Raw genomic sequence first — 25,691 nt, 5'->3', positions numbered from 1 at the left:
CAGTGTATCACAAAATTCTCTGTGATTCACGTCTTTGTTTACATAAATTGTAAAAGGTAAATGGACTGCTTTTTATATAGCGCCTTATGTACATCATATCACCGCTATATGAAAACACTTAATTCCATTTTTTCCAATTTTTTTCATTTTTAGATTTTTGGGATGTCTGCATTTAGTTTCACACCAAAAACATAAAAAAAAAAAAGGGGCATGAGTTTTTCTCATATCAGTGACGCTATGGTGCCCAAAGCTCACCCATCCATGGTGCATATTATACACGGGATTTTAGGATACGTTATTTCCCCCACAACATGTCCATAAAACCTCTGCATTGTGGTCCTGTGAGCAAAATATTTCAATAATTCAGATTTGCAACTTGGTTTCTTTTCTAATTGCAGTGAGTTCCTTTTTCAACCAAATGCTTCTAAATCCTGGAAAACCTAAGACTCCCTAATGCCGCCCTCATTAGCAGGGAGAAGTTTTTAGTAAAACATCCCTCTTAAAGCATCGTTAATCGCTCAGGTGTGCGCACATATTTACGAGGACGGCCTTGTTTAAAGATTTTGTGTCGGCGGCCTAATGACGTTGAAACGTTGCCACGGCACGGGCAACCAATGGAGCGGACGTTCCAACGGAAAAAAAAGCCGAGCGGGAACAATACGTGTTCCTCTCTGCTCCGGCGCTTCGCTCCATTATCCTCGCAGACACAAATACACGAATTCAATTAAAAAGAGCGTGTAGTGACCTTAACACACGGACACAGTGCCTTTTGTTGACGTATCAATTAATCACCGTCTGTCACTTGACCATTATATAGACTGTGTTTCCTCACTGGACCATAGCCTTCTTTTGCGGTTTGTGGGTGTGTGTGCTTGGTAATGACCATTGTTATCCCCAAACTCTTAAAACGTTGTTAGCCCCACACTAATAAGTCTGTTTGGATGCTAGCGCTTGATTGTGTGTGTTTGTGTGTGTGTTTATTACAATTAGTATGCAGCAGCGGATGCCAGCATCGTGTTTTTAAACATTAAAACGAGACGACAGAATGTGGCCTGACTGCCTTGGCTAAACAGAGCACACTTTGTGCCTTAATAATAGAAAATAATCCCCTAACAAATATTTTTGCAACCACTCAGTGCAAATATGGAACAGCAGAAACTAGCGTTAATGTTGTTTTTATACAGTGACAGGGCTGGGGGGACCGAATGGCAAATATGCAGAGTTAGAAGAAAATCAGAGAGGAGTTATTATATCTGCAGTATTCAGCCCTTTCAGCAGTGGGCACCCATGAGTTTCAAAGGTGTGGGACCCTCATCATGCAAACACACGATGTGGAGTTATTCGTTTATGGTTTTCCTAGCACTTCTCCCATCACCCCGCACTCAAACTGAAATTGTTCACAGTTAAGCGTCCTCCTTCTGTCGAGTATTCGTGTTCCAACTTCTGTCTGACATAATCTCAAGGACAAGTTTGCTTCTGAAGGATCTCTGGAAACGGCTAACATGACACTAAAATGGACGTTTCAAACCACAATTGCAGCATGGGCATGGGCATCTTTATACTTTTTTTTATGGGTCTGCATATGATAGACCAAATGTTCAAGTTCAACTGTCTTTGGTGTCTAAAATTTGTAACAGTTGGACAGAATTAGAGTTTGTCTTTGAACAGCCCCTGGCAATGGTCAACATATTTAGACTTTTTGTGGGACTTTTTGTGCATCTACGGTACTATATACCGTACCCATTTACATTTTCCCAAAATTTCAGTGGCATTACGTTTCCATCCAAAGGTCATTTCCTACATGCCAGAAAAAAAATATAGGATTTTTGAGAATGGAAAAACCCTCAGAAAAGTGACTTATTTAAATATATAAAGCTATTTAAAAATAATTGAGCTCTAATTAAATCTTAGGGTAACTGTTCTAAAAAGCCCCAACACCTTTTACCTTGAAAACTTGAAAAGGACCCGCTGGCTTGGTGCCTCATATCCCACCCGTTCATTACTCGACACCGTTTTACAGCACTGACAATGTCGAGATTGCGCTCGAGTGTGCAAACACTCACACTGGCAACTCACGCTCATGGCGGGTGTTACGGTTCACACTGGGAGATTACGGTTACTTAGAAACGAGAAATCTGGAATTACTGTAAATCCAATCAATATGTATCAGACACCCAAAAATATGAACAAAAAATACATTTTACAGAGAATAACTATAGCTTTACATATAAAACCAGTGGGAATAAATATAGTTCTACAACTACTTAACAGCAGCAACTTTATATGGTGTATTTGAAGTGGGAAGATTTCCAAGTTTTTTCTTGAATTATAATTTTTCGCATTCTTTATCCACTTGTTGCCATTCAGATTTGTGTCGTATTGTGTAAAAATGGTTCAACAGACGCCTCGGAAGACTCCATGATGCAAGGCTTTATTAACAACTCAAGGCAATAACGAGCCTCTCAGTGCGAAATGTCTTTATAGGCGACTTATGAATTGCTTCAGATGAATGTGCATCGATTCCGGGAAATCAATGGCAGAGTCTTTATTTTTGATTGCAAAAATTGAGTGGATTTATGAAAACTACCAAATTTAAATGGACAAACTGTAACCCTTTCTCTCCAATAAATGAGCTTTTCCTCATTTTGGTAGCCTGTTGGCACCTGATTTTCAAAATACAACTTATGTGCGGCCTGATAACGAATGGTTCAAAGACATGCCGGATGTGCCTTGGCTTAGATTGGAAAGAACACTTTCCCCAACAATATTGCCTCATTCGGCGCTGTGATGATAGCGGTATCCATCACATCTGTTCCCAATCCCCCAGTAGGCGTGCGATCGGGCTGATATCATGCGAGGGTTAAAGCCAAAACCCATCACCGGCGTCACTCTCGTAATCATCCGATCATTCAGTGACCCCTGGGGAGCATTGCGGTTGTGGGACGGGAACACGGCCATGCCTTTTATTCCTTTTAATTCGCCACCTGTACATCCGAGCACGCTGCGAATGTCACCGGTTTTATTGAATCGTAATGGTGTGTTTCGCAAACAGCAGGCCTCAGAGCAGGTTTGGCTGGCAAAGATGGCCAAAGTACTCAGACTGTTACTTCAGTAGGAATACAGAGTACTTGAGAATTTTTGAATGCCAGAAGATTGTGCTTTTTGTTGACTGGAACAAGTATTTTTGGAGCTGACAACATCAACAAAGTTCAGTTTCCCGCTCTTCATAATAATTGTCTATATCAGAGTATTTTTTTCAGCAGCGGAGGCAGACCAACTTAGGGTTGCGAAAAATCTGTTGATTTGTTTTTTTTCATTTAGTCGGTTTCTGCAGTTCTATACACTAACTTTTCCGCTAACTTTTTCAGTTGGTCGCACCACACAGGATTTGGTCGCACCTTTTTTTGCCGAGGTGCCCAATTGTATGTAAAGGTCTGTGTGATTGATTGTGTATGCGGTAGTTAGGTTTTTGCGTTTAGCAAAAATAATTACAAATCAATCAATTTCAATTGGGCAGCCAGCAGTAATGTGTTCTCTCTGTATGTAATATTAATAATACATTATTTACATGACTTAGACTCTTGACCTTTCAAAGGTCAATAGGTGCATCACTGTTACTAATGTCCCTCAAAGATCTGGATTTATGCCACGTACACAGCATTTATACACCATTTATACACATTTTCCTTGGTTTCACACATGCTGGTGAATCCATTTTAGTGGACATTTGTCAACGTTTTTTTGGTCACTTTAGGGAACATTTCAGGGTAAAAGAATGACATTTGGGATATTTTCCCCCCCCATTGCTCTCATATGTCAAATTTGACCTGAACAGTATGGGTTAAATAAGGCCGATGGGAAATGTCTTGCTTGTCCGAATCTGTTGCCGTCATCATTAATGCTCCCTGGTTCCTGTTCTTCCATTTCGCTGCTGTCTCTGTTGTTTCCACCTTATGTGACCCCAATAACTCTATTAATCGAGGTCAACTACCGTCGATAATACTTCTCACTATTTGCTTTTTTGTTGTTGTTTTTACAATGTGTCTACCTCTGCACAGGTTAGAAAAACGATCAAAGGAGTAGAAAATACAGTTTCCAAATGTATGGAGAAAAAGTATAAAGTCGTCGTACTTGAGTTGCCCAGTTTCAATACCTGAAACATTTATTTCAGTACATTTACAAAATAAGAACTTACTGTATTTTTCGGACTATAATTCACTCCGGTGTCTAAAGTGTTAAGCCGCACAAATCCAAAAAATGCATCATCATGTATGTATGAATCACTCCGGAGTATAAGTCACATTTTTTCTGGAGAAATGTATTTTACAAAAACCGAGACTAAGAACAGTAGACCTTGGACTCACAACCAAAGTCCCTGTCCCTGCTTTAGGAAATGTGCTCTGAGCGCACCATGCTTCACTCCAACCGCTGGGAAACTCATAGCAATGTTCAAATGTACCGTTGAGTTATTCAGAATGCCCCAAAAAGCAATACAAGAAAAGGAAACCGTTCACGCGCAAGCTGCTGATTGCTTTATAATATTGGCTGCATCATTAGGAAATTAATGCAAGGAGGGTGCCAGAATGAATTTCCTTATGCGCCCCGTGTTGACAGCAACGAGTTCCGGTTGGATGAAACTTGCACTTCTAACTATAGAAACGTTTTTCTTTTTAGTTTAAAATGGCTTATGGTTTAAAAGATAGAACCCTAATTGGTTATTGCGGCTTTTGCTGCTGTAAATAGTAGGACACACTTTGGGTGGAAAGAAGGTGGAGGTTATGCACAAAAAGTCAACACAATCGGTGAATGTGAAAAATACAGTAGTTACTTCCCACCGCTGTCAACTGGATTTACCTCCCTTCGAATAAAATCTGTTTCTGCATTGAAAAAGCACAACATCGTGTCCACAAGTGTTACGTTGTGCCGGTATATAGTGGGAGTTGCGGTTGCAGCGGGGCGGCCATTCATCACGCTGAACGTTGTAAAAGCGTCCACTCGGATTTGCTCCACTTTGCGCCACGCCGCCGCCTGAAACTGGACTTGGAAGGACACCCTAAGTAAAAGTGATTCATGACGCCAAGCCGGGGGATGTATATATGGCCACCTTCCTGATTAAGTTATCTGCCATCTCCAAGGTCGATGTTTACATTTCCATGCAGCATTTTAGATTGGAATGCTGTCTGCAACTTGGATTTAGTGTTTGGTTTTAAGGCATCCTAGAATCCTCTGACATGTAACTCTATTCTTAGGGATGCGCATCTGTGTCATGTGCAGAGACGTGTAAAGAGGCCTTTGAGTCTGTGTGTGTGTGTGTGTGGGTGTGTGTGTGCGTTTGTGTGTATGCATGGGCGGGCCCGCTGTTTAGTTCCACTGTGTTGTCGCCAACAAGTCAAAGAGGTAGTTATTACCACGGGCGATTTACACTTGACTGCAGACAGACGCCAACACAAAGGATTACAAGAGGCACGAATGCATTGCATTTCTCCCCCCCCCCCCATTGAAGTTCATGTGGGAAGGCTCCAACATGAAATTTACCTGAAAGGCTTGCCGGGATTGACACAAAACTGAAAGAGCGTGAACATCAAATAATACAGTTGGTGAGATGCTTTGAGGATGAAGTATAAACATACAATCTTATGAGAATAATCAAGACTTTGATGTGAAAGATAATGGATGGATGGAAGTAATGCAATGTAATTGGTGGAGTTTTTGCTTTATGATTGTATAAAAAAAAATCAAGTAGGCCAATTGCTGGTTTGGTGGTTCACTATGGTATTAAAAAGCCAAGGTGGCTGTCGCAGTAAGTGTAAGGGGCAAAATATGATTGGCTGCTTGCAGAGTTGGGTAAGCCAGACACCTTTTTTTGACGATAATTGCCTCCAATTATTAATTTTTTCTTGTTCATGCTGAACAGTGGGGAGGGGGAGAGAACAAGATGAAAGAAATGGATGCCTATTGGTTCATTTTAATTTCCATTCTCTTAAAAAAAAGTAGGTGCCAACTTAGTTAGCCCTAAGCACAACATGAGTAGCCCACGGGTCTGTTCTTAAAATAACTCACCAGTGATTGGACACTGTGACTTACTAAGAAAAATGTAAACAAAAGAAGAATGTTAACATTTATTTCTTTATTTAAACTTAACATGATACCAAGTATTCTGTATTTGGATTAAAAATAAGATAATTACTTTTTGCCATTTGGACTATAAATAATAGATATAAATATTTCACAAAACGGCAATTTTAGAGTTGTAATTTTCATATTTTGGTATGGCAGTATTTTTGCTCGTGGTCATCATAGCATCAGAATCTAATTTCAGCCCATGTAAAGCCAAAAATACAAAATGAAAGCACTCACAAGAAGCTGCTGTAGGCCACAACTCACGCCAAATCACTCACATATTTTTGTTTAAGAGCCTACAGTGCTGTTGTTCTATCCTGTACTTGCTTTGATGAACATACAAGGGCCATGGCAATCCGTTATATTCTTTTTGGACTTTATTATGACAATTTTTTTTTACTTGTAACATTGGAGATTCAATGATTAATCCGTTATAAAATGAATTGATAATTGTATCTTCATCTTGGTGTCATGTTTGTGGAATATGTCCCAATTTCCACCAAAATTCTCATGAAGTCATGTTGTATATGACAGTCCTTTACCACCGTCAAGTTTGTGACCTCCCACGTGTGTCTGCCGCACGTTTAATCCCTTGCCATCATATTTCTTCTTTTACACGCTCCCTCTTTCTCTCAGCACCACATCTAATCCCCCCCCGGCCCATATATCTCTCTAACGACTGTACCTTTAAGTCGCTGTCAGCCCTGACACCTCCCCTTTGAATGCAAGTGGAGGCATGCAATCTGTCTCTGCCTATCTGCCCAACACAGGTGTGTGTGTTTGTGTGTGTGTGTGTGTGAGCGTGCGTACCAGCATGCACGTCCATTTGTGTTAGCCCCTGTTCCTTATGTGTGTCCCTTTCACCGCATGTGCTGATGTGTGTACCCTTCCCAATGCCCGTCAAGTGTAATAGTAAGTGATGGGATAGCCAGAAGCCTAAACAAGCTTTAGCTCGGGGAGCAGGAAGGGGGGGGGGGGTGGGGGTGGGTGTCTATCTATCTAACTGTCTAAAAAAAGAGAGGGGGAGGGCGGGTGGGGGAAGACGGAGGTACACAACATTTATTATTAAATAGCGCAGGGCCGTTGTTTACGGATGTTGTTCAAAATACCGCCAGGAAAAACTTTGCTCATGGATGCATGTCACAACGATCCGAGGGGGGTTGGGGGTGAAGGTGTCACACCTGTTGATGTTGAAGCTATGCGGCTGTTTTATTTCAGCACGGCAAAAGGGCAAATGTATAAAAGTTAATGGAAGTGTCGTGTCACAATAGGTCGGCGATAGTGCAGCGTGGACGGACAGTGCCACTTTCTATGGGGAACAAATGTGGACTCTATAATGCATATTGTATTTTTCGTCCCACATTGGAAATAAAGTGCGGCAGATAAGACAAATGATGATACGAGTATGACAAGCTGACCTCGGTTGACTTTGGATGAACTAAATTATTTTAAGAAACTATTTATTTTGCCAATCACAAGACTGAAGAAAGTCACTGCAAAATATGGACTTACATTGCACACGTGGACTGAACATATAATGGTGTAATTAAAATTACTAGATTTTACACCGATCTAATCGGCTGGATTGGAATATGATGATATTTAGCATTTTATGCAAAATTGGTGATTGGCTCTAATGTCACAATTTTCCCAGTTGATCAATGACGTCCATGATTGGCTTCACGAAATAAGACACACCGTTTGTTATATACAATGTTTATCAGCATTTGATTATTATTATTTATTTTTTTTACATGTTTTTTCCCCCCATGCATTTCAATTAATGTCAATTATTCGCAGGCGTCAAGCCAGTCCTCCAGTTTTTACATAGATATTGAATTGGTGATCTTTTTTTTTTCAAACTCAATCTCTGATCAGTGATCAGCCCAAAAATCCTGATTGTGTAAAACCTAGAAATTACTTTTTAAAATAATTAGAGATAGGCGAGTACAAATACGAGGTATCGGGACGATACCAGCCTTATTTCAAGGTACGGGGTACTCGTGAAAGATGTCAATATCAGCGGCCGATACTTAAGGCAAAAAAACAAAACAATCTGACATTGAATAAGTCGTCCATGCCAGTCATTGTGTGAATGGAAATTGTATATATCATAAGTACTAATGGTATTGGTACTTGCTATCGGTGAGTACTAGTAGTGGTCTAAAAGTGTCAACATCCTTTAAAATAATTAATAAGATAGATGAGTGAATTCAAACCATGTATCTAAATTCAAATGTTAAAATGAAATTGAAATTAAAAGATTTTTTCTTTCTTTCTTTATTTTTTTAAATTAAAAAATAATAATAATTGTGACTTAAGATGCATTGAAAGTGCATTGCCGGACAAGAAAAGGCTGCCTTGGTGTTTACGACTTGTCAGTCTGAGTCACAGCGTGTTCCCCTCTGAACCTCTGGGGCTGACAGCGAGGTTAATCTGCTGTTCGACCCCCCCGTCGGAGTGCCTCGCTTCCTGGGTGGGGGGCGAGTGACTCCACCGAATCTCGAATCAGATGGTGTGAACGGTGCGAAGGATTGGCTGCTGGTGCCAATAGCTGGCGTGGGTGCCAATCATGTGGAGTGTTGAGGGATGGCCAACATGTTTATGTTTATGTTTATGTTTATGTTTATGTTTATGTTTATGTTTATGTTTATTTTTATTTTTATTTTTATTTTTATTTTTATTTTTATTTTTATTTTTATTTTTATTTTTATTTTTATTTTTATTTTTATTTTTATTTTTATAATGCACAATTTTCTAGAGTGCTATTTGACACTTTATTATTATTATTATTTTTATTATTTTGTTTAAATACTACTGTAGTCATGATGAGCAACACAATGTGCCCCCCTCCAGGACTTGCGCTGACATCAACACTCACGTGTGTTTGTGTGGGTGTACTGTATGAATGTGTGTCTGTCTGACTAATTGAATGGATTACCCACCAGCACAGTCAAGGACCCAGCTCACACATACTTGCACACACACAATGCCAATGAGGGATTTACCAGACACACCAGTAACCATTGACGACACATACTGAATGTGTGCGCATATACATGTCACTCAGGCCGGTGCTGGTAATCAATCACATGACGGCAGACCCTGAACTTTGCACATGATTGAGGTAAATAAATCAAGATGCAGAGAGGAGGAAGAATCGAAGGGATGACATTTCTATATATAAATAAATAAATAAATAAATTATGCTCGAGCTAATAATTAGGAGAAATTCATCACTTTTTCCTCCGTCCCTTGCACACAGAATAAAAATTTAAAACAGTGTTGAACTTTGGAGAAAAGCCGGAAAATGAATGTGCTTGCCCTTGACTCTCCAGCCAACCTGAACAATTATGACCTCTGGACCTCATCTCCTCCTCAATGTGTGAATGCGCGGGCGCGTGCGAGCGCTTGTGTCAAACAGAGTTTATCTGATGATTATATGAATGCTAACGAGATGCCGCATGATGAAACGTGGCGAAATAACAGAAGCAGACGTTTGTGAACTCGGATAAAAACACCATTAATGGCTTTAACGAGGCAAGCGTGTGTGTCTGTGTGTGTCTGTGGGGCTGGTGAATTAATGTGTGGTGATGGGAAACGATAGCAAAGAATGGAGTGGACTTTAGCGATAATAATGTTGATTAAAAAAAAAGATGTCTTCTACAATTGGTAGAAGATTAAAATGAGGCTTAACAATCTTTTAAAATACCAATTAACAGCAAAATATGACAAACAGTAGAAGTCCTTTCCAAATCAATAATCTAATCCTGTCAATTCTGCAACAAAATATCACCAAAAAAATACTTGACCTGCCAAGTATAACAAACAGAAAGTTGACTACAGTAATTTAGCAGAGCTAAGCGTTAATCTAAAATACGACTTAAAACTGTTAAATATATGGTGGAACATCTACTTCAATGATTCAATTAAAATGCATTGCACAAAGGTTTATAAAAATTGTACATAAGCCACCGCCAAGTAGCCTTCATCACAGCCAAGTCATCGCCACAGCCAAGTCATCATCACCACAGCTAGCCAAGTCATTCTCATTACAGCCAAGAAGCCATAGCAAATAGCAAATGCAAATTTTGGGTGCAAGTCCGAGCTTTAGTAATTACTTTACTTTGGAACAAGCTAAAAAAACACTCAATAACTTAGCTGATAATTCTGTATTTGAGTGTCTGGGCAAGAGTTCTGGCCCTGTTGTAGTTCATTTTCTAGTCAAAAAACTTGACTGGACTCTTAACAAACAAACTTGGAAAAGTGGAGGCTGCACAGGAACTCCACATTTTCTCCCCCTCTCACGTCCTGTCGGTGTCATGGCCGACACATCTCAATGCTGCACCCACATTTGGGTTGTTAGCTCAAGGACACCAATTAGCAGCCCCGTTGTCATGGTTACAGTGTGAGGATGCTAACAAAACTGCCACAAGTGTGGTGGGGAAGGGGAAGCATCTCACTTCCATCCGCACTGATTTGTGTCCCCCAGCGACCCTGCACGCCTGACTTGCCGTAAACCTCCTCCTGATTAAACGCCATATTCAAGAATGCTTGACGACCAGACCGTGACTTGCGTGCCGCTGTAGCGCTCACCAATCTCATTTGGATGTCATTTCAAACGCAGACATCGCAAAACAGGGCATTATGTTTATTATTAATAGAGATAATGGTGTTTACCGTGTGGAATACATCCCAGGCCCACATACCATAGGCACAAATCTGCTATAAAAAGAGCCCATATTAAAAAAAATAACGTTTTGTTTTATTTCTCCCAAATGCTTTAAAATCATTTAAACTTATTAAAACACATCTTTAAAGTAATAATTAGCCCCTCGTGCTCTGAGCTACCTAATAAGAGTGTTTATTTAAAAATAATTCAACATTGTGAATTTAAAGACTAAAATGTTCAACAAAACAAAAGCCAGCTAGCTTATTGCTAATTCATAAAACTCCGTAGAGGGTTGACGGAAATTGCAAAATTCATCGAGAATCGGCACGGTTAGTCTGTTCTTACACACGAGGGATCCCCGTGCAAACTGATGTGTTTGCTCTGAGTAAGGAGGGGGGGATCGTCATCGCCGGGCAGGTGGACCGCGGGGGCGGTTTATTGGTTGGCATTCGTGGAAAGAAAGCGTAACCCCCACGAGGGGGGTGTGAAGAAAGTAAGTGGCTTTTAAATTGACAGTTACTCGATCTGAAGTGAGAAGTTCACAGGGGCTTTACATCTGCGGGCTTCCTATTTCACGTATCTGCGGCCAGGTTTCACATATATCATCTTCATTTTTCGCATTATTAAAGAAAACATCAACTCCTAACATCCCCCAAACGGCTCTAAAGTGACAGAGGCAAGTGAAAGAAGGAGAAAAGGAGGCTGTCAATCACATTAGCGGGACTGCATGCTTGCTTTATGTGTGCGCGCGCGTGTGTATCGTGCATCGGGATGAAATCACATTCACATTGAAAATGACAAGCAAGCTAATACCAGCCGAGTGTTTCTCCTACAACACACACACAGTATGTATAGAATTTAAAGCTATCTGGTCGCGCGCGCCTCTCCCTTTACGAGAGCGATGTGATCCATTCATCATTAGTTAATTATCATAGTTGCTGCAAAAAAATGTTCTTTGGCCATTTTAATGGTGCAAATAAGACATGTTTAGTGCAACAGAGCGCACATTTACGTTGTTATTCTGTGAGAAACTCGACCGCCTTCCACACAGGTTCTTAACATAACACAATTTAATGCAGCATGGCGTAGCATAAAATGGAATTACATAGTACTGTGCAGCACGACATAATAGAGCATAGTACTGTATAAAACCATAACATTGGTTACCATGGCATGATGTAACTTAAATTTAGCGTGACACCAGAATATATCTTTGTACAGCATAGTATAACATAGTACAGCATAGCATAACATAACATAATATAGCATAACATAGCATAGCATAGCATAGCATAGCATAGCATAGCATAACATAACATAATTCCATATGCCTGCATGACTTGTTTATGATGGCATATTGCCCAAAACGAAATGTTACCAGCTTGATCCTGTATTTTTTGGGGAATGTACAATCAATTCAAACATAAGAGAGGCAAGCAACTTCACTGACAACACGATGGGACGCATCCACAAATATGTAATCGCACACACAAAGATAAATGATACATTAACCATAGAGATCGAAAAGTGCCTTTACACAAGGAGAGGATGCCAAAGCCGAACGAATTCCCGACAACGTGTAAAAGACGGGGATAAGTCTTACTCTTGTTTGTTGAGGAGTCCAATAAATAGACTTGGGGTATAAAAGATGAAATGGCGTAGTGAAGAGAGTGATGGGTGCAAGGATAGGTCAGCCGCTACAAGAAACAGTCATGACATGTTGTAAAGTAAATGTTTTAAAACAGCTCTTTGGAGACACGAAAACATGAGAGCTTTCTTGGAATGGGATTCATTTCCCCCCACTTTCGGCAGGTGGTAACAACAATTTTTTACCTAAGAGAGGAACGCATTACTTTTGATTTTTTTATTGTACTATTTACTATCTATAATTGCTTTGTGTATTAAAAATGTTATAATTGACTAGAATTTTTGTTCAGTGTTTCCTTTTGTTTTTGTTATACTATAGTTTTTTATTTTTTATTTAACTATGGTGTTAATCTTAATTTTAATATTTTTATGTAGTGTTTATTTTAATTTTAATATGCTGTATTAGGATTAATCCAGTGTAATTTTCATTAATCTTCAATATTTTTTCATGCTTTATATTATCTAGTTCTTTGACTTAAAATAATGACACCTTTTATCCATTTTTTTTCTCATGTGATTTTCTTTCTTTCTTTTTATATTTTGGATGACTTTAGTGTCCATTGTAGATCCATATTGTGTTCTTAAATAACAGAAATATTAATGATTTAACTAAGTTTTTATTGACAAATCATTTTGAAATTTGAAAAAAAAAAATTAATTAAATAATGTTTTTGTCATAACACTTTTTTTATTAAAATCATTTTCATAAAATGATTTTTATTTGTATTTAGCTTTCAGATTATTATCTACAATATATGTCTTATTTCCTTGTTAAAACTGCTGTGAAATTCCATGGTGTGAAGTTTGGTAGGTGTGAAACCATTTTCCACACTTTTCATGTAGTTTTTTCTTTCTTTCTTTTTTTTTTTTTTTTTTAGCTCCAAGACATTGAATAATCTCTCTTTCTCTCTCTCTCTCTCTCTCTCTATATATATATATATATATATATATATAGATGTCTCAGAAAATCCAACACTGCCTTTGTGCTCCCTCCTGGTTGTTTGCCTGTTTATTTATCAAGCAACACAACTCTATGGGCTTTAATCTTGTGACATGATTTATTTAAAAGCCCCCCATCCACTGTTAGCTTTTATTGCTACCCCCCTCCTCCTTTTTTTAAATTAAAATGTATTTTCAAATAATGGAGAGTTGTTTGTGTGGTACCTCAGAGGCCGGCGTATGAGGAGCAAACACAAATAGTGGTGTCATCAAACCAGCCGCGTATGAATAGAAAGACGATTTCCTGGAAGCCAATTTATGTGTGCAGCTATTGTTGTTCAACACCATTTATACTCTTGGTGTACTTACCAATTTTCTACAGGATAGGAAAAATCTGTTTTATTTCAGTATATCGGTGCATATTTATGTACTTCCCACCCCCTACGTATTATTTTGTGTTTTGTGTACAGCGCTTTGTTACAGCTACGGCTGTTGAAAAAGTTGAGATCATGTGTTTGTATTGTCATTTGGGTTTCAGCATCTTCCAATTTTGAAACTAGGTCAATATAAAGAGTGATTTGTGAAATGGGAATTCCCCTAATTTTTGTGTTTTAAATATTTATTTTATTTAACTAATTTGACATATTTCGATTTGTTTTTGTTTCATTTCTTATTTGTTATGGTTAAAATGCCTTCTGTAATTTTTTATTTTTTATTGTAATTTATATAATTTTTTAATGTATTGTTATTCTACTTATTGGTCAAAGATGAAAACAGTTAGGAACTTAAACCATCCAGATGTCATTTTTATTTTGAAAACTTTTTTGGGTGTGTTTTGAGTTAAGTTTGTGTTATCATGAGCAAGTTTGAGGCAACTCAGGAAGTGATGTATGAGAGTTGTTGAGTATCTGTTTGTTTTTCCTCCGCAGGCTAACAGGTTTCCAGGTGCCGCCTCCGGTCACCAGCACTGGGAACGTCTTCTCTTTGAGGCTGACGAGCGACTTTGCCGTCTCCGCACACGGCTTCAAGCTCATCTACGAAGGTCAGAGAGTGTCAACGCGTTGGCACTTGCGTGTCTGTGTGTCTTTGTGCGAGTGTCAATGTTTGCAGCAACACCGCCGGAAACAAAACAAAACAATACGCGAGGCCTGATAGCAAATGCTTTCAGTCGAGTCAACGTGACGTGCGCTTAAGTTGTTTCCGTGGCGATAAGAGAAAAAATGCAGGCCACAAAAAAGCCTGAAAATAAGGCATAGAGTGAGTAAATAAGACGTGACAACTCGGTTCTGCTGAAAAAGAAACAGAACAAAAATAACTAGATTATAGATCGTACAAGTGAAGGAATTTAACTATATTGCAGCAAAATACTTTGCTCCAACATAAGTAGCGAACCAATTGGCATTTAGTCACGATTTTGACTTCCACGGAGTTCCTCAAGGCATCGTGTTGATCTCCCGCCATAGCAATATGAGGGCCTCCCATGTTTCTCTTTTATCCCCAGTCCAGCGTCTTTGAAGGACTTCAGAAAAAGTTCTCCAAGAATTTGACATGTTCACTTCTCAGCTTGTCACGAGTGACACTTTAATTCTTTTCCAAAGTCAGCGGCTGTCAAGACCGGTCGGCATTGTGAGCGATCAGGTCTGCCGGTAAAAGTGCCACGGTGTTACCCAAAAGTGGGACATTTTCAAGATGAACCCGCTTACTGAGGACACTCTGTTAGAGACGTACGGTTAAGGAGAAAAAGCTTTTGTTTTTTTTGTCCAAACTGCCAGTCCTTCATTTTGTAACTCGTGAAAATGCTTGGTTTCAAAAAGGCGAGCATACACTGCACAAATGAAGCCTGCTCCAAGTACCAATTCCGAAACGGCCGACTGACAGCTGAATCGATTTAAAGTCTGGTTGGGCTCCAAAACGGCTCATTTCATGGCTCTCCATTTTTTCGTTGGCCTGGAAAGTAATCCAGGTCATGGCCTGTTTTTTTTTTGGTGCTTACTTTATAAAATGGCACAGATCAATTCTCCCGCTTACCATGTTGTCCGACTGAACTCTTAGGACAACCTTCCAGTGATCCTTTTCAGGAAACGATAGTATGAAACCTCCCGTAAAATGAAACATTGAGGAAATCCTGCCTCAGCACTCTGCTGGGTCAAAAGTAACCCAAGTTGGGTGAAATGGCTAACCCATTGCTGGCTCCAAACTGAACATATGTTGGGTTATTTATTATTATTATTTGACCCTGCACATTGGGTCAGGATTTTGATTTAGCAAGAAATAGAAACTGCCCATACTCATGGGTTAAAGCTACCAAAAAATTGTTTACCAGGTTATCAGTGAAGCATGTTCCATTGAATTTACTTCAACTTCAGTACGTATCAAAATGATCAATATGAAGTCGGAAATGTGGTCTTAATTTGTTTTGACAGTTTGCATCATTCACCACCGACATCAACAATCCAATCTGAACATCCAAGTGTGAGAATCGTATCTGTAAATTAGGATTCATGACGCATTGGAATGAAACACAGACATTTTATTGACAACCTCTTAGTTTTGCCTGATTGATTGTTTTTCATCACTACCGTTTTAAATAAGACATTTGCAAAAACGTTGCCTTGTTGCGCTTTTACCGTAGGCCAGCAATAAACAACTTGACGTCATTCTCGCAGATGAAAGCCCAGATATCAAAAAATTAAATAAAAAATGACTGAAGCGGTGGCTAAAATTAGAACTCATTATGCGTGATCGTCACTGTGTCCAGATCAGATTTAGATTCGGGAAAAAAAAAGAACTTTGATGTGCTCATTGAGGAAGTGAGCGTAAAGAGTGTCGGCCCCGCGGGGGCAAATGCGATACGAGAATTTAAACAATTTACAACCACGTTGGGCTTTTATGCATGCAATTTTTTTTCTTATCTTGCTCTGCTGTCATATAAATGTCACCGGTGATGAAATACCAAAACACTTCCATTTTTTCCAATGGAGTAAATAAAAGCATATTTCCTCAAAGACTGTCCGTCCATGTCGTAGATGCCGTGCCCCATTTGTATAACATATTTTTCCCATTACTCACTGCAATCATCTCATTTCATACACGTCGTGTTTGAATAGAGACTGATTGCAATCATTAACCACGTTTCTCTATTCTTGGAAATTAAGATCAAAATAATGTATGCAAATGTTTTAAAATACACAAACATGTCCTAACAGATTCTAAAGGGTCTCAAAAGTGAAGACACAACAAGAATCATATTAAGTTAAAATCCTTACCGTCATAAATGTAGCATGACGTACCAGCCATTCTTGTTCCCACTGGTAATGTGTCAAAACGATTTTCAATATAAAATGTTTGCTCTCTCAGAACGCTTCCCGGGGAGTCATCTTAAGAGTCCCCCGTTATTTATATGTGCATCAGCCACCATCCACCATATGCGGCATCCCATAATGTTCATCGGGGAGAGCTTCACACGGGCGGAACGATCCAACATGGATTATTTTTGGCAGGTCCATTTCCGCAGCATGTAATTCTCTTGTTATCCTCACACTGGACGCGGTTCAATTTTTCCCCCGATTGTGACATGTATTGTCTGCAACAGCAAAGAAATGAGGACAAATAGCTGTTTACCATCTCCAGTTGACTATTTGAGCAAGTTTTTGTTGGATTTTTAGCTACTGTATCTAATTAGTACATCCTTGTACTATTGTACAACATATCTGTAGAGTTTGTTGTGGACAAAACAAAACAACAACATAGTTTGTGACTGTGTTGTGAAGCACCTAGATAAAAAAAACAACAACAGTTTCTATAGCAGGGGTGTCCAAATCTGGTCCTCAAGGGCCGCTGTCCTTCAGGTTTCGAATGTTTCCCTCCTCCGGAACGTAGTTGGTGATTCATGTCTTATATGTTAACCTTTTCCAAATCACCTAATTTAAATCAGCAGCTCATCAGCAAGCTCTGCAGAAGCTTGATAAGTATACTGATCATTTGAATCAGGTGTGTTGGAGGAGGGCACCATCTATACTTCCGATCATTATGATCCTGATCATTGGAATCAGGTGTGAATCAGTGACCTTTGAGGACTGAAGGTATAGATGTTTCCCTCCTCCAACACACCAAATTCAAATGAAGGATCATTATCAGGCTTCAGCAGAGATTCCTGATGAGCGGATCATTTGAATCAGGTGTGTTGGTCGAGGGAATCTAAAACCTGCAGCATAGTGGCCTTCGCGGACCGGAGATATAGATGTTGCCTTCCTCCAACTCACCTGATTCTAATCAGTAGCTTATCAGCAAACTCGGCAGAAGCCTTAGTATCCTGATCATTTGAATCATTGGAATCAGGTGTGTTTGAAGAGGGAAATTCAAATTATCATGATCATAATGATCCTGATCATTGGAATCAGGTGTGTTTGAAGAGGGAAACATCTAAAACCTGCAGCATAGTGACCTTTGAGGACTGAAGGTATAGATGTTCCCCTCCTCCAACACACCTGATTCAAATGATCAGGATACTAAGGCTTCTGCCGAGTTTGCTGATAAGCTGCTGATTTGAATCAGGTGAGTTGGAGGAAGGCAACATCTATGTCTCCGGTCCGCGAAGGCCACTATGCTGCAGGTTTTAGATTCCCTCGACCAACACACCTGATTCAAATGATCCGCTCATCAGGAAGCTCTGCTGAAGCCTGATAATGATCCTTCATTTGAATTTGGTGTGTTGGAGGAGGGAAGGACAGGATTTGGAAACCCCTGTTCTAGAGAGAACCAACTGAAATTGGTACAGTTTTACTAGTGGACAGATAAGTATAGTAGGACATTTAACAGGGATATTTTTATCCATTTCTTCTTCCTTCTGTGAAACAATTGCAATAATCTATTTTTATTTGTTTAAACACAAGACGTTAGGGATGTTAAAGCTACTTTAGTGCAATTAAGTTTGGCAAACACTGATGAAGTGATTCACATAGCTGACTGTAGTGCCATTGGGGTGGGATTTAGACCCACTCAAATTCAGACTGGTGATCCGTCATGTGCAGTGTGAGCAGGAAATGAATGGATGGAGCCCACCTGCCTGAAAATGCCGCAGCACGATTTGTAAATCCAAACATGCCGTTCAACTGGACATCAAATCAAATCACAATACTCTCAAGCAGGCCTGCAGAAACATGAGGCAGAGGAGTTGAGAATGTGGTCAAACCGCACGTAAGGGTTCCGTATCCGGCATACCCCTCCGGTGTTGATGCTGTCAGCGGAGGTTATCCGAACATGTGATCAGTGGGTGGCTAAAAACCCGAGCACCTGCCTTAGGCGCGCCTCACACAGGGGAGGCTCGGACCACGTTTGCGAGGGGGAGATTCCTCGATTCTCTTTTCCAATGCAATTTTTGATAAAGAATGAAATCCGTCATTTTCTTGCTTTGATGTCATTGTGGGATATCTACACAACACCCCCCCCCCTCCCCCCTCTTCCTGTGAAGACCACCAGACCATCATTCATTCATGGGGCAGCACACATGCACACTGTATTTGTACGTGTGTGAGCGAGGGAGATAGAGGGAGTGATGTATTATTTAGCATCATGTCAGAGGCGGTTTGATATTGTGCTGATGAGAAGGAATCACAGATGATCGCACACACACAGACACACACCATGTTGAATAATTATTCTTTTTGTTCCCGCCGTCCTCCTTCACCTTGTTCACTTGTCTTAAGTTCATTTCGAGTGACGGGAGCCCGGCGAGGACACCACATCTGCACGTTCGGAACACATTTGCTAAAACGTCAGATATTCTCCGAGCAACAATCTACGCCAGAATTCTTGATGAGCGATTATTGAACCCATATCCATATTCAGCTCTTTTTTTAACAGGACATTTTCAGATTTAGTTTTCTTTCGACAAGAAAAAAAAACTGTTGTCGATTGTCTGTAGAACATTTAGTAAACGTTGCGACCTTGAACGAACCCTGACGGGAAATCAACATTCACTGCCTTCAGAAACACTCTCAAATGTTCGCCAGCTCACGAGGAGACGGGTAGAGGGTGATCAGATGTCTGGATTTTAACGAGATAACCCATTTCGATCCTTGTGTCCTGAGTCTCGGCGGATTTCGCCTGGCCCGTTGTTTTGTTTTGTCAGCAAGCCAATTGTTTGGCCATGGTGCATGTCAATCACAGAGTTGCCATAGTGATTCATATGATAAACCATATCAAAAGGAATTTAATTGTTAAATCACTAGCAGATACGTTTTCGTCAAACCAAGAGATTTAGCATTAGCTAATGTATTACCGCAACCACTGGTAACCACATGGTCCTGTTTTAATTTAGAAAATCCGGTCAACTGTATCTCTCTTGCGAAAGTAGCAAATGATGGATTTGTCAACTTTTCTGACAAATGTTGACACAAATCAGCGGGGCACCTCTATCATTAGCAACATTTAGCAACTTTTAGCGATTCATAGAGACAATGTGCAAATGTTTGGGAAAGTGTTTGTGAAAGACAGTTTGCGACTATTAGCGGGTATTTGGGACAGTATCACGAAGATTGGAAAGTATTTGCCACAGTTTGGGAACTTTTGGGACCGTTTGCCAAATCCTTGAGTAGCAGGTGGACGTAATGTAATGAAAAGGTGCATGATCCTTCCCCAGCATTCAGTTTTCTGATCTCCACCGTCAAAGCTACATACTGGATGTGTAACTATTAAAATGTAACATAAAAAAATAGAATTTCTTTTAGGGTAAGTGTTGTAGGGTAGATGAGGGGAGCCAACTCCAGAATGTCAAATAGGTGACATGGCTAACAACCTTTGGTAGACACCAGCCTTAACTCTAAATATCTCCAAGGTTTAAAAGCATACCTCGTGTGTATTTTTAAGTGTTGTGTCATGCTCCTCTTTGTGAGCGTGATCAAGTTGCGTTATCAGTTGTGGTGACACCGCTTGAGTGCGTGCTGACAAAGACACTCAGTCATGTAATGGATGTGGCCTTTTCACTGGCAGGGAGTCACAAAAACAGCAACGGCACCGCTCGTTTTTGTTTGCAGACCAAAGAAAAAGAAGCCTTTTGTGGACTTTTGTGACTGGCAAACATCGTTGTGACTGTTTAATATTCAGCTTGGGCTCAAACTCCGCATCTCAATACAAGTAAGCTTGTTTTGTCTAGAAGATGAAACCGAGCAGTCAGCCCAAAAACGTTGCTTAAAGAAAGTATTAATATTGGATCTTTTTGTTAAGGAAATCTGTATGCGGCCTTGGTTCCAGAAACACTGCCATTGAATAAAACATAACCTGCACTGGCGACCTTTCTGTAATTAAGCATGTAGCCCTGCTTTGCTGGCATACTTGACCTTCTGTGTTAATTGTAAAACTTAATCGCCGAGTAAATGTGATCATATGCAGCCGATGAACAAAGGTGATTCATACAGTAGCATGTAGACCTCCGAGGAGGCCTTGCCTTCTGTTATCAGATGCATTGATTTGGCCTGGAACGTCACCTGTGGCCTTTAAAGTGTGATTGGTGTTGGTGCGGGCTCTCACGCCGTCATGAAAGCTTAATTAACTCTGTAGACAATGTTTTAATTAGAATTTTAACATTATTAACTGTCATCCAAGTGCAGCCGTAACCTTGTAATATTGGGTGGTAGGGACCCCCAACCCCCTGAGACCCCTCCAAGAAAGGCTTTTTAACTCATTTGCTCCCAAAAACATATCGATATGTTCTATTTTTAATATTGCCATGCTACCAAAGACGTATTTGTTTTTTTTTTATTTGGCAAAGCACTACTTTTTTTCAAAATAAAGCTCCTCAGTGTACATCAAGACGACACAAGGTAGTGACAAAGAAAGTTTATTTTGTTTGTGCGTGGCAATTGTTAGCCTAACATGATTATGTGTTCTGCCAGGCTGACTCTTTGTCACTGTAACAGCCTGCGTTCCCCACTGACAAAGTGACTGCTCTCTTTCTTCACTACAGCGACATGCATATCTCACACTAGCAGTTTTAGCACACGCGTCTTGTTTTATTTTTTTCCCCGCCCTCCTTGTTTCACATCTATTTCTTTCATCTCTTATTTTCACCTACTGCTACCTGCGGCGCACCGGCGCATACGCATGAGGCTGTGCACATATACGCGAGTGCGGCCCGGGTCATGCATTTCAAATGAGGGAGAAAATGTCAGCACTGTCCCTGGAGACAAAACGGAGGGGGGATGGGGGGGGGGGGGTGGTGGTGTAAAGCCCTGGATGTGAATGCGGAGGTGTGTGTCCGTAATGGAAATGCATGCAACACCGCATAGTACCCATGTTAATCCATCCACAGAAATACAATTTCCCATTGGATTGATATCGTTTTTTTCGGTAACACTTTTGGATTATTAATTATCATACAAGTCTTGGCAAAGGTTGATCGATTGTGTATTATCCGTCAGAAAAAAAGTAAGAGTATTAACACAGTGTCTTGCAAGTATTTGTATAAGATGAAATGTTAAATGAGCTCAACTTAAATGTAAAGCTGCAACACATACGATGCTAGTTAGCTAGTAGGAGAAGCTAACCTAGCTACCCCTACAAAGACAGTATATTCAGTGGTTTTCTCGTCAAACTTCACAAATAGATGGTTTCAAATGTGTGTACTGTTAATATAAAAAAAATACAAAAAAAATTGTCAATATCAGGAGTCCTGTCTAGTAAATGACAATGACAAACTAAAACAGGAAGTACAAACCTAGCTATTGGCTAGCACAAGAATATAATGTAGAAGTCTATCTTTCCTTGTTAAACATCACCAACAAGGTTCAAGTATACCACTCACCAAAAAAAAAAAAAAAATTCAGATTAATACCCCTTGCTTACAAAAAAGTGACTCTAGCAAAACACTAGGAAATTAAATAAATAAATTAATAAATTAAAATAGAAAATAGAAACTACTTTTTTGCTAATGTCTAGCACTGGAAGCTACCGTAGCATTCTACATCTCCAGTAGTTTCTCCTTATTGTCAACCATCACCAGTAGGTGGATGGTTGATACGTACAAATACACCAGTCACATAATATGTAAGTTAATGTCCTTTATACTCCGGCTCCTGCGCTCCTGTAGAAAATGAGAAACCACCTCACTAGTAGCTCATTTACATGACACATGACTAACCCCCCTTAACAGATGCTCATTTTAGCAAGGTAAGAAAATGGTGAAAAGGTTGCTGTAATTGTTTATCTTTTGGGAATTTGACATTGAAACACATGGCAACTGTTTTAAATGATGAAAAATGCATGCCTCCTTTAATATCTATGAAAGAGATTCACAAGTTTTATATAACGGTGCATTGATGTCAGCATGTCCATGTCTCAATGTGACAACGTAATGTCATTTCAGTAAATGGATCTCACCTTGACAGGACACTGATGATGTCTCATGTCCAAAGAAATAACAAAAAATCCAATTTGTGTAAGCCTGAGAAAAATGTCCCTAAAACGTACCAAAACGTGGCAATTGGTGTGACACCTTGGTATTTTAATTAAAAAGTAGCAGGCAGCACAAAAGCCGTTTGATGAGCGCCATATGATATATTGACCTCTTCTGAATGATGTTCACTACTTTTTTGTGAAGCAAGGCCAACTTGAAAGTGATTCGTTGATATAAAATCCAGGCCTGTCAGATGCCTTTTGATATTACAGAATCACTTGGAACTTACGTGTACGTCTGTCTTGTCCTGACTTGGCTGGTCTCGTCGAGTCTTGTCTTGTCTTTTTCTCTCCTGTCTCAAAATAATTCTTTACAATTTGGACAAAATTTGATATACTGTACTGATGATGGATTTTTTTTTTTTGCTGTTTTTGGTCATGTAATTTTCAGTCAACAGCAAGCGACAAAAATGGCCTCTGGGTGGATTTTCATGCTTAATATATGTTCCACAAACGCAATATTATTCAAAATAATGTAACATTTTGGAGTTGACTTCCCCTTTAGGTGAGTTAGCATCTGTTTATATGAGTCGTTTCTCATCACATATCCTCAAATCATAAATCTTGTTGACCTCACTCATATGGTTAGAAAGAGTACTGGGTAGTCCCTGGTTCCGAGATAGTTTGATACAAATGATTGATTGCCTGAAGGAATTGATGGAAGTGTCAAGTGACTGATGGATGGCCGATGTCATAACTTGAATGTTTGCAAACATCAGTCGACTTTGACCGAGTCTATTTTTGGTAATCGTACTTAAATGTCACTGTGTTGACATTTCTGAGTCACTCTTTCCACCCATCATCTTATTTAAAGCAAACAAACAAACAAACAAACAAAAAAACGATCCATTCATAATATGTTCATGAAATCGCCCAAATATACAGTATGCTTGTAATTTTGACCTATGAACGTAATGTTTATAGGTTTCGGGAGATGGTGTGCTGGTATGCAACGCTTGTGTCATTCGGCTCTCCAGGGAGGTTGCCGTGACGTTAGATTTAATAAGTCACACTGCAATAAGCGCGCCTATTAGATACCCCGCACAGATTGACACGCACATACTGAAGCTAGTCAAGCAGCACGTGCACTGATGGTGTTAGCACACATACACATATAGCATTTTTCCTCAAATAGTGCGCCTACTTTAAAAGACAGTGGTAAGTTGTATAATGGTGTGTTAACCACAGGAAAACAACAATGGTTGCAATGCAGTATGCAAGGTCTTAACGACCACGGTTATTGTGTGATAAATGCATGCAGATGTAGCTAATTTGGGGTTTCCATCAGGGTTTGTAAAAGGTTTCAGAAGATCTTCGCAGCCAGCGAAAAATTGTCTGAATATGTTCGAAATGTCTTTGAGACAAGTCTGTGAACATCTTACAAATGCTGATGAAAACCCTAAATTCGTTACGTTTGCTCGCATTTACTGCTCATCTTTATCAGCCTTCAGATTCGTAAAACAATGTCACAGTGCCAAATATCTGCACCCATAATTCGCCCGGCTGCTAATCAGTCCATCCCTACTAGTTGGCCCCTGAAAAGACTATCACCCCAACAGACGCCATTAGCGTATTTCCACTGGAGCCCGGCACCGCACCGCGCGAAGCCAGCATGGTGTTGGCGAGCGTTTCCATTACCGTGTCGGCCCTCACGCCTATGTTGAGCCAGAGCGAGCCCAGGACATTACGTAAAACACCACCAGGTGGAAACGCAGTGCGTGCGTGGGTTGGGCTGAGCTGACTCTCCAGCAAGCCGTGCTGGGCTCCAGTGGAAATACGCTAATATAGGCCGCTTTTTGCATAAAAAGCAATGCTTGAACTTTCAATCAAGTCTCCAACCAGAGTCGAAGAAACTTATGCCGAGACACACACACATGCTGGGTATGTCTCTACAGGCACTAATGTGTACATGGCGTACTGCTTAATGATTCATACATCACTTAGCAGCATTAACCTTGCACAGGCCCCCACCCGGCTGTCAGCACACTCACTGTCACTTTTTTTGAGGACAAGTCAAAGATCAGTCTGAAGTGACAGCTGGAGGGGAGGGTAAAAAAAAATAACACAATAAAAACTCCCTCCGGTGACCCCTCGGGGTGTCACTGTTCATTACTGCAATTGCATCAAACAGGGGAGACTCTTTCAAAGTTGGCAGTTCTTGGAAGGAGAACTTCAGGAAATGTTATATAGCTGGTAAATAGAGAAACAGTAAATGCTACGGGTGATGATTGTGATGTTTCCCAATGGTATCTCCATACAGCAACCGCGATCATCATAATCTCTTTGTTCTGGGGTACTGGACTGACTATGAAGCTCACTTTGGTCAAGGTTGAGCTGCGGCACATCATCTTCATGGGACTGAACATCATAGCGACAATGGCTGATAGAACCCTGGCACTTAAGCGAGGAAGACATTGAAAAAGAAAGTGCATGTATGCGAGCGAAGAAGTGTTGTGCGCTATTGATCAGCTCTCAAGGGCCGCATTCATTTACTCAGCTCTGTTCAATGTCACATGTGGCATCTGATCTTCTTTTGGAAATCTCTTTCTCTCAGCCTCTGTGCTTCTCTGTGGTGTTCAGTCTCTTAATGGATATTGATTCCGTTTTAGGGACATACTGTAGCTTTCGATCTGCCTCCGCTAACCCCGTCTGCCTCGACAATCTCTCGCTGAGGTGAGGCCATCTTTCCAGATGGCACTCGTTTCAAAGTGCCTGTGTGTGCATGTGTCGCACACATAACAATTTCCTATTGGTCGCCGGCTCCCTCCCCCTGGGCCTAACGACCCGTTATTGATCGGGCCAATTAGCATTCACGCCTTTTGATTAATACTGGAGCCTAGTATTCACGGGTGCATGCAGCTAG

General features: G+C 40.2%; 1 protein-coding gene across 12 annotated transcripts in view; it reads left to right on the top strand.

Annotated features, from left to right (window-relative positions):
* Positions 1-25,691, top strand: part of LOC147157788 (CUB and sushi domain-containing protein 3-like) — a 321,354-nt gene that overhangs the window by 133,811 nt on the left and 161,852 nt on the right. For all 12 annotated transcript variants that reach the window (XM_086061991.1, XM_086061989.1, XM_086061992.1 and 9 more), the window contains one exon: positions 14,308-14,420. In XM_086061991.1, coding sequence (XP_085918117.1) covers positions 14,308-14,420 — 113 coding nt within the window. The remainder of the gene's footprint in view (positions 1-14,307; positions 14,421-25,691) is intronic.

Source organism: Leptonotus elevatus, chromosome 19, assembly GCF_054856555.1.
Source record: "Leptonotus elevatus isolate MCC_2025b chromosome 19, RoL_Lele_1.0, whole genome shotgun sequence".
NCBI lineage: Eukaryota > Metazoa > Chordata > Actinopteri > Syngnathiformes > Syngnathidae > Leptonotus > Leptonotus elevatus.
This window is presented reverse-complemented; position numbering and strand designations above follow the sequence as displayed.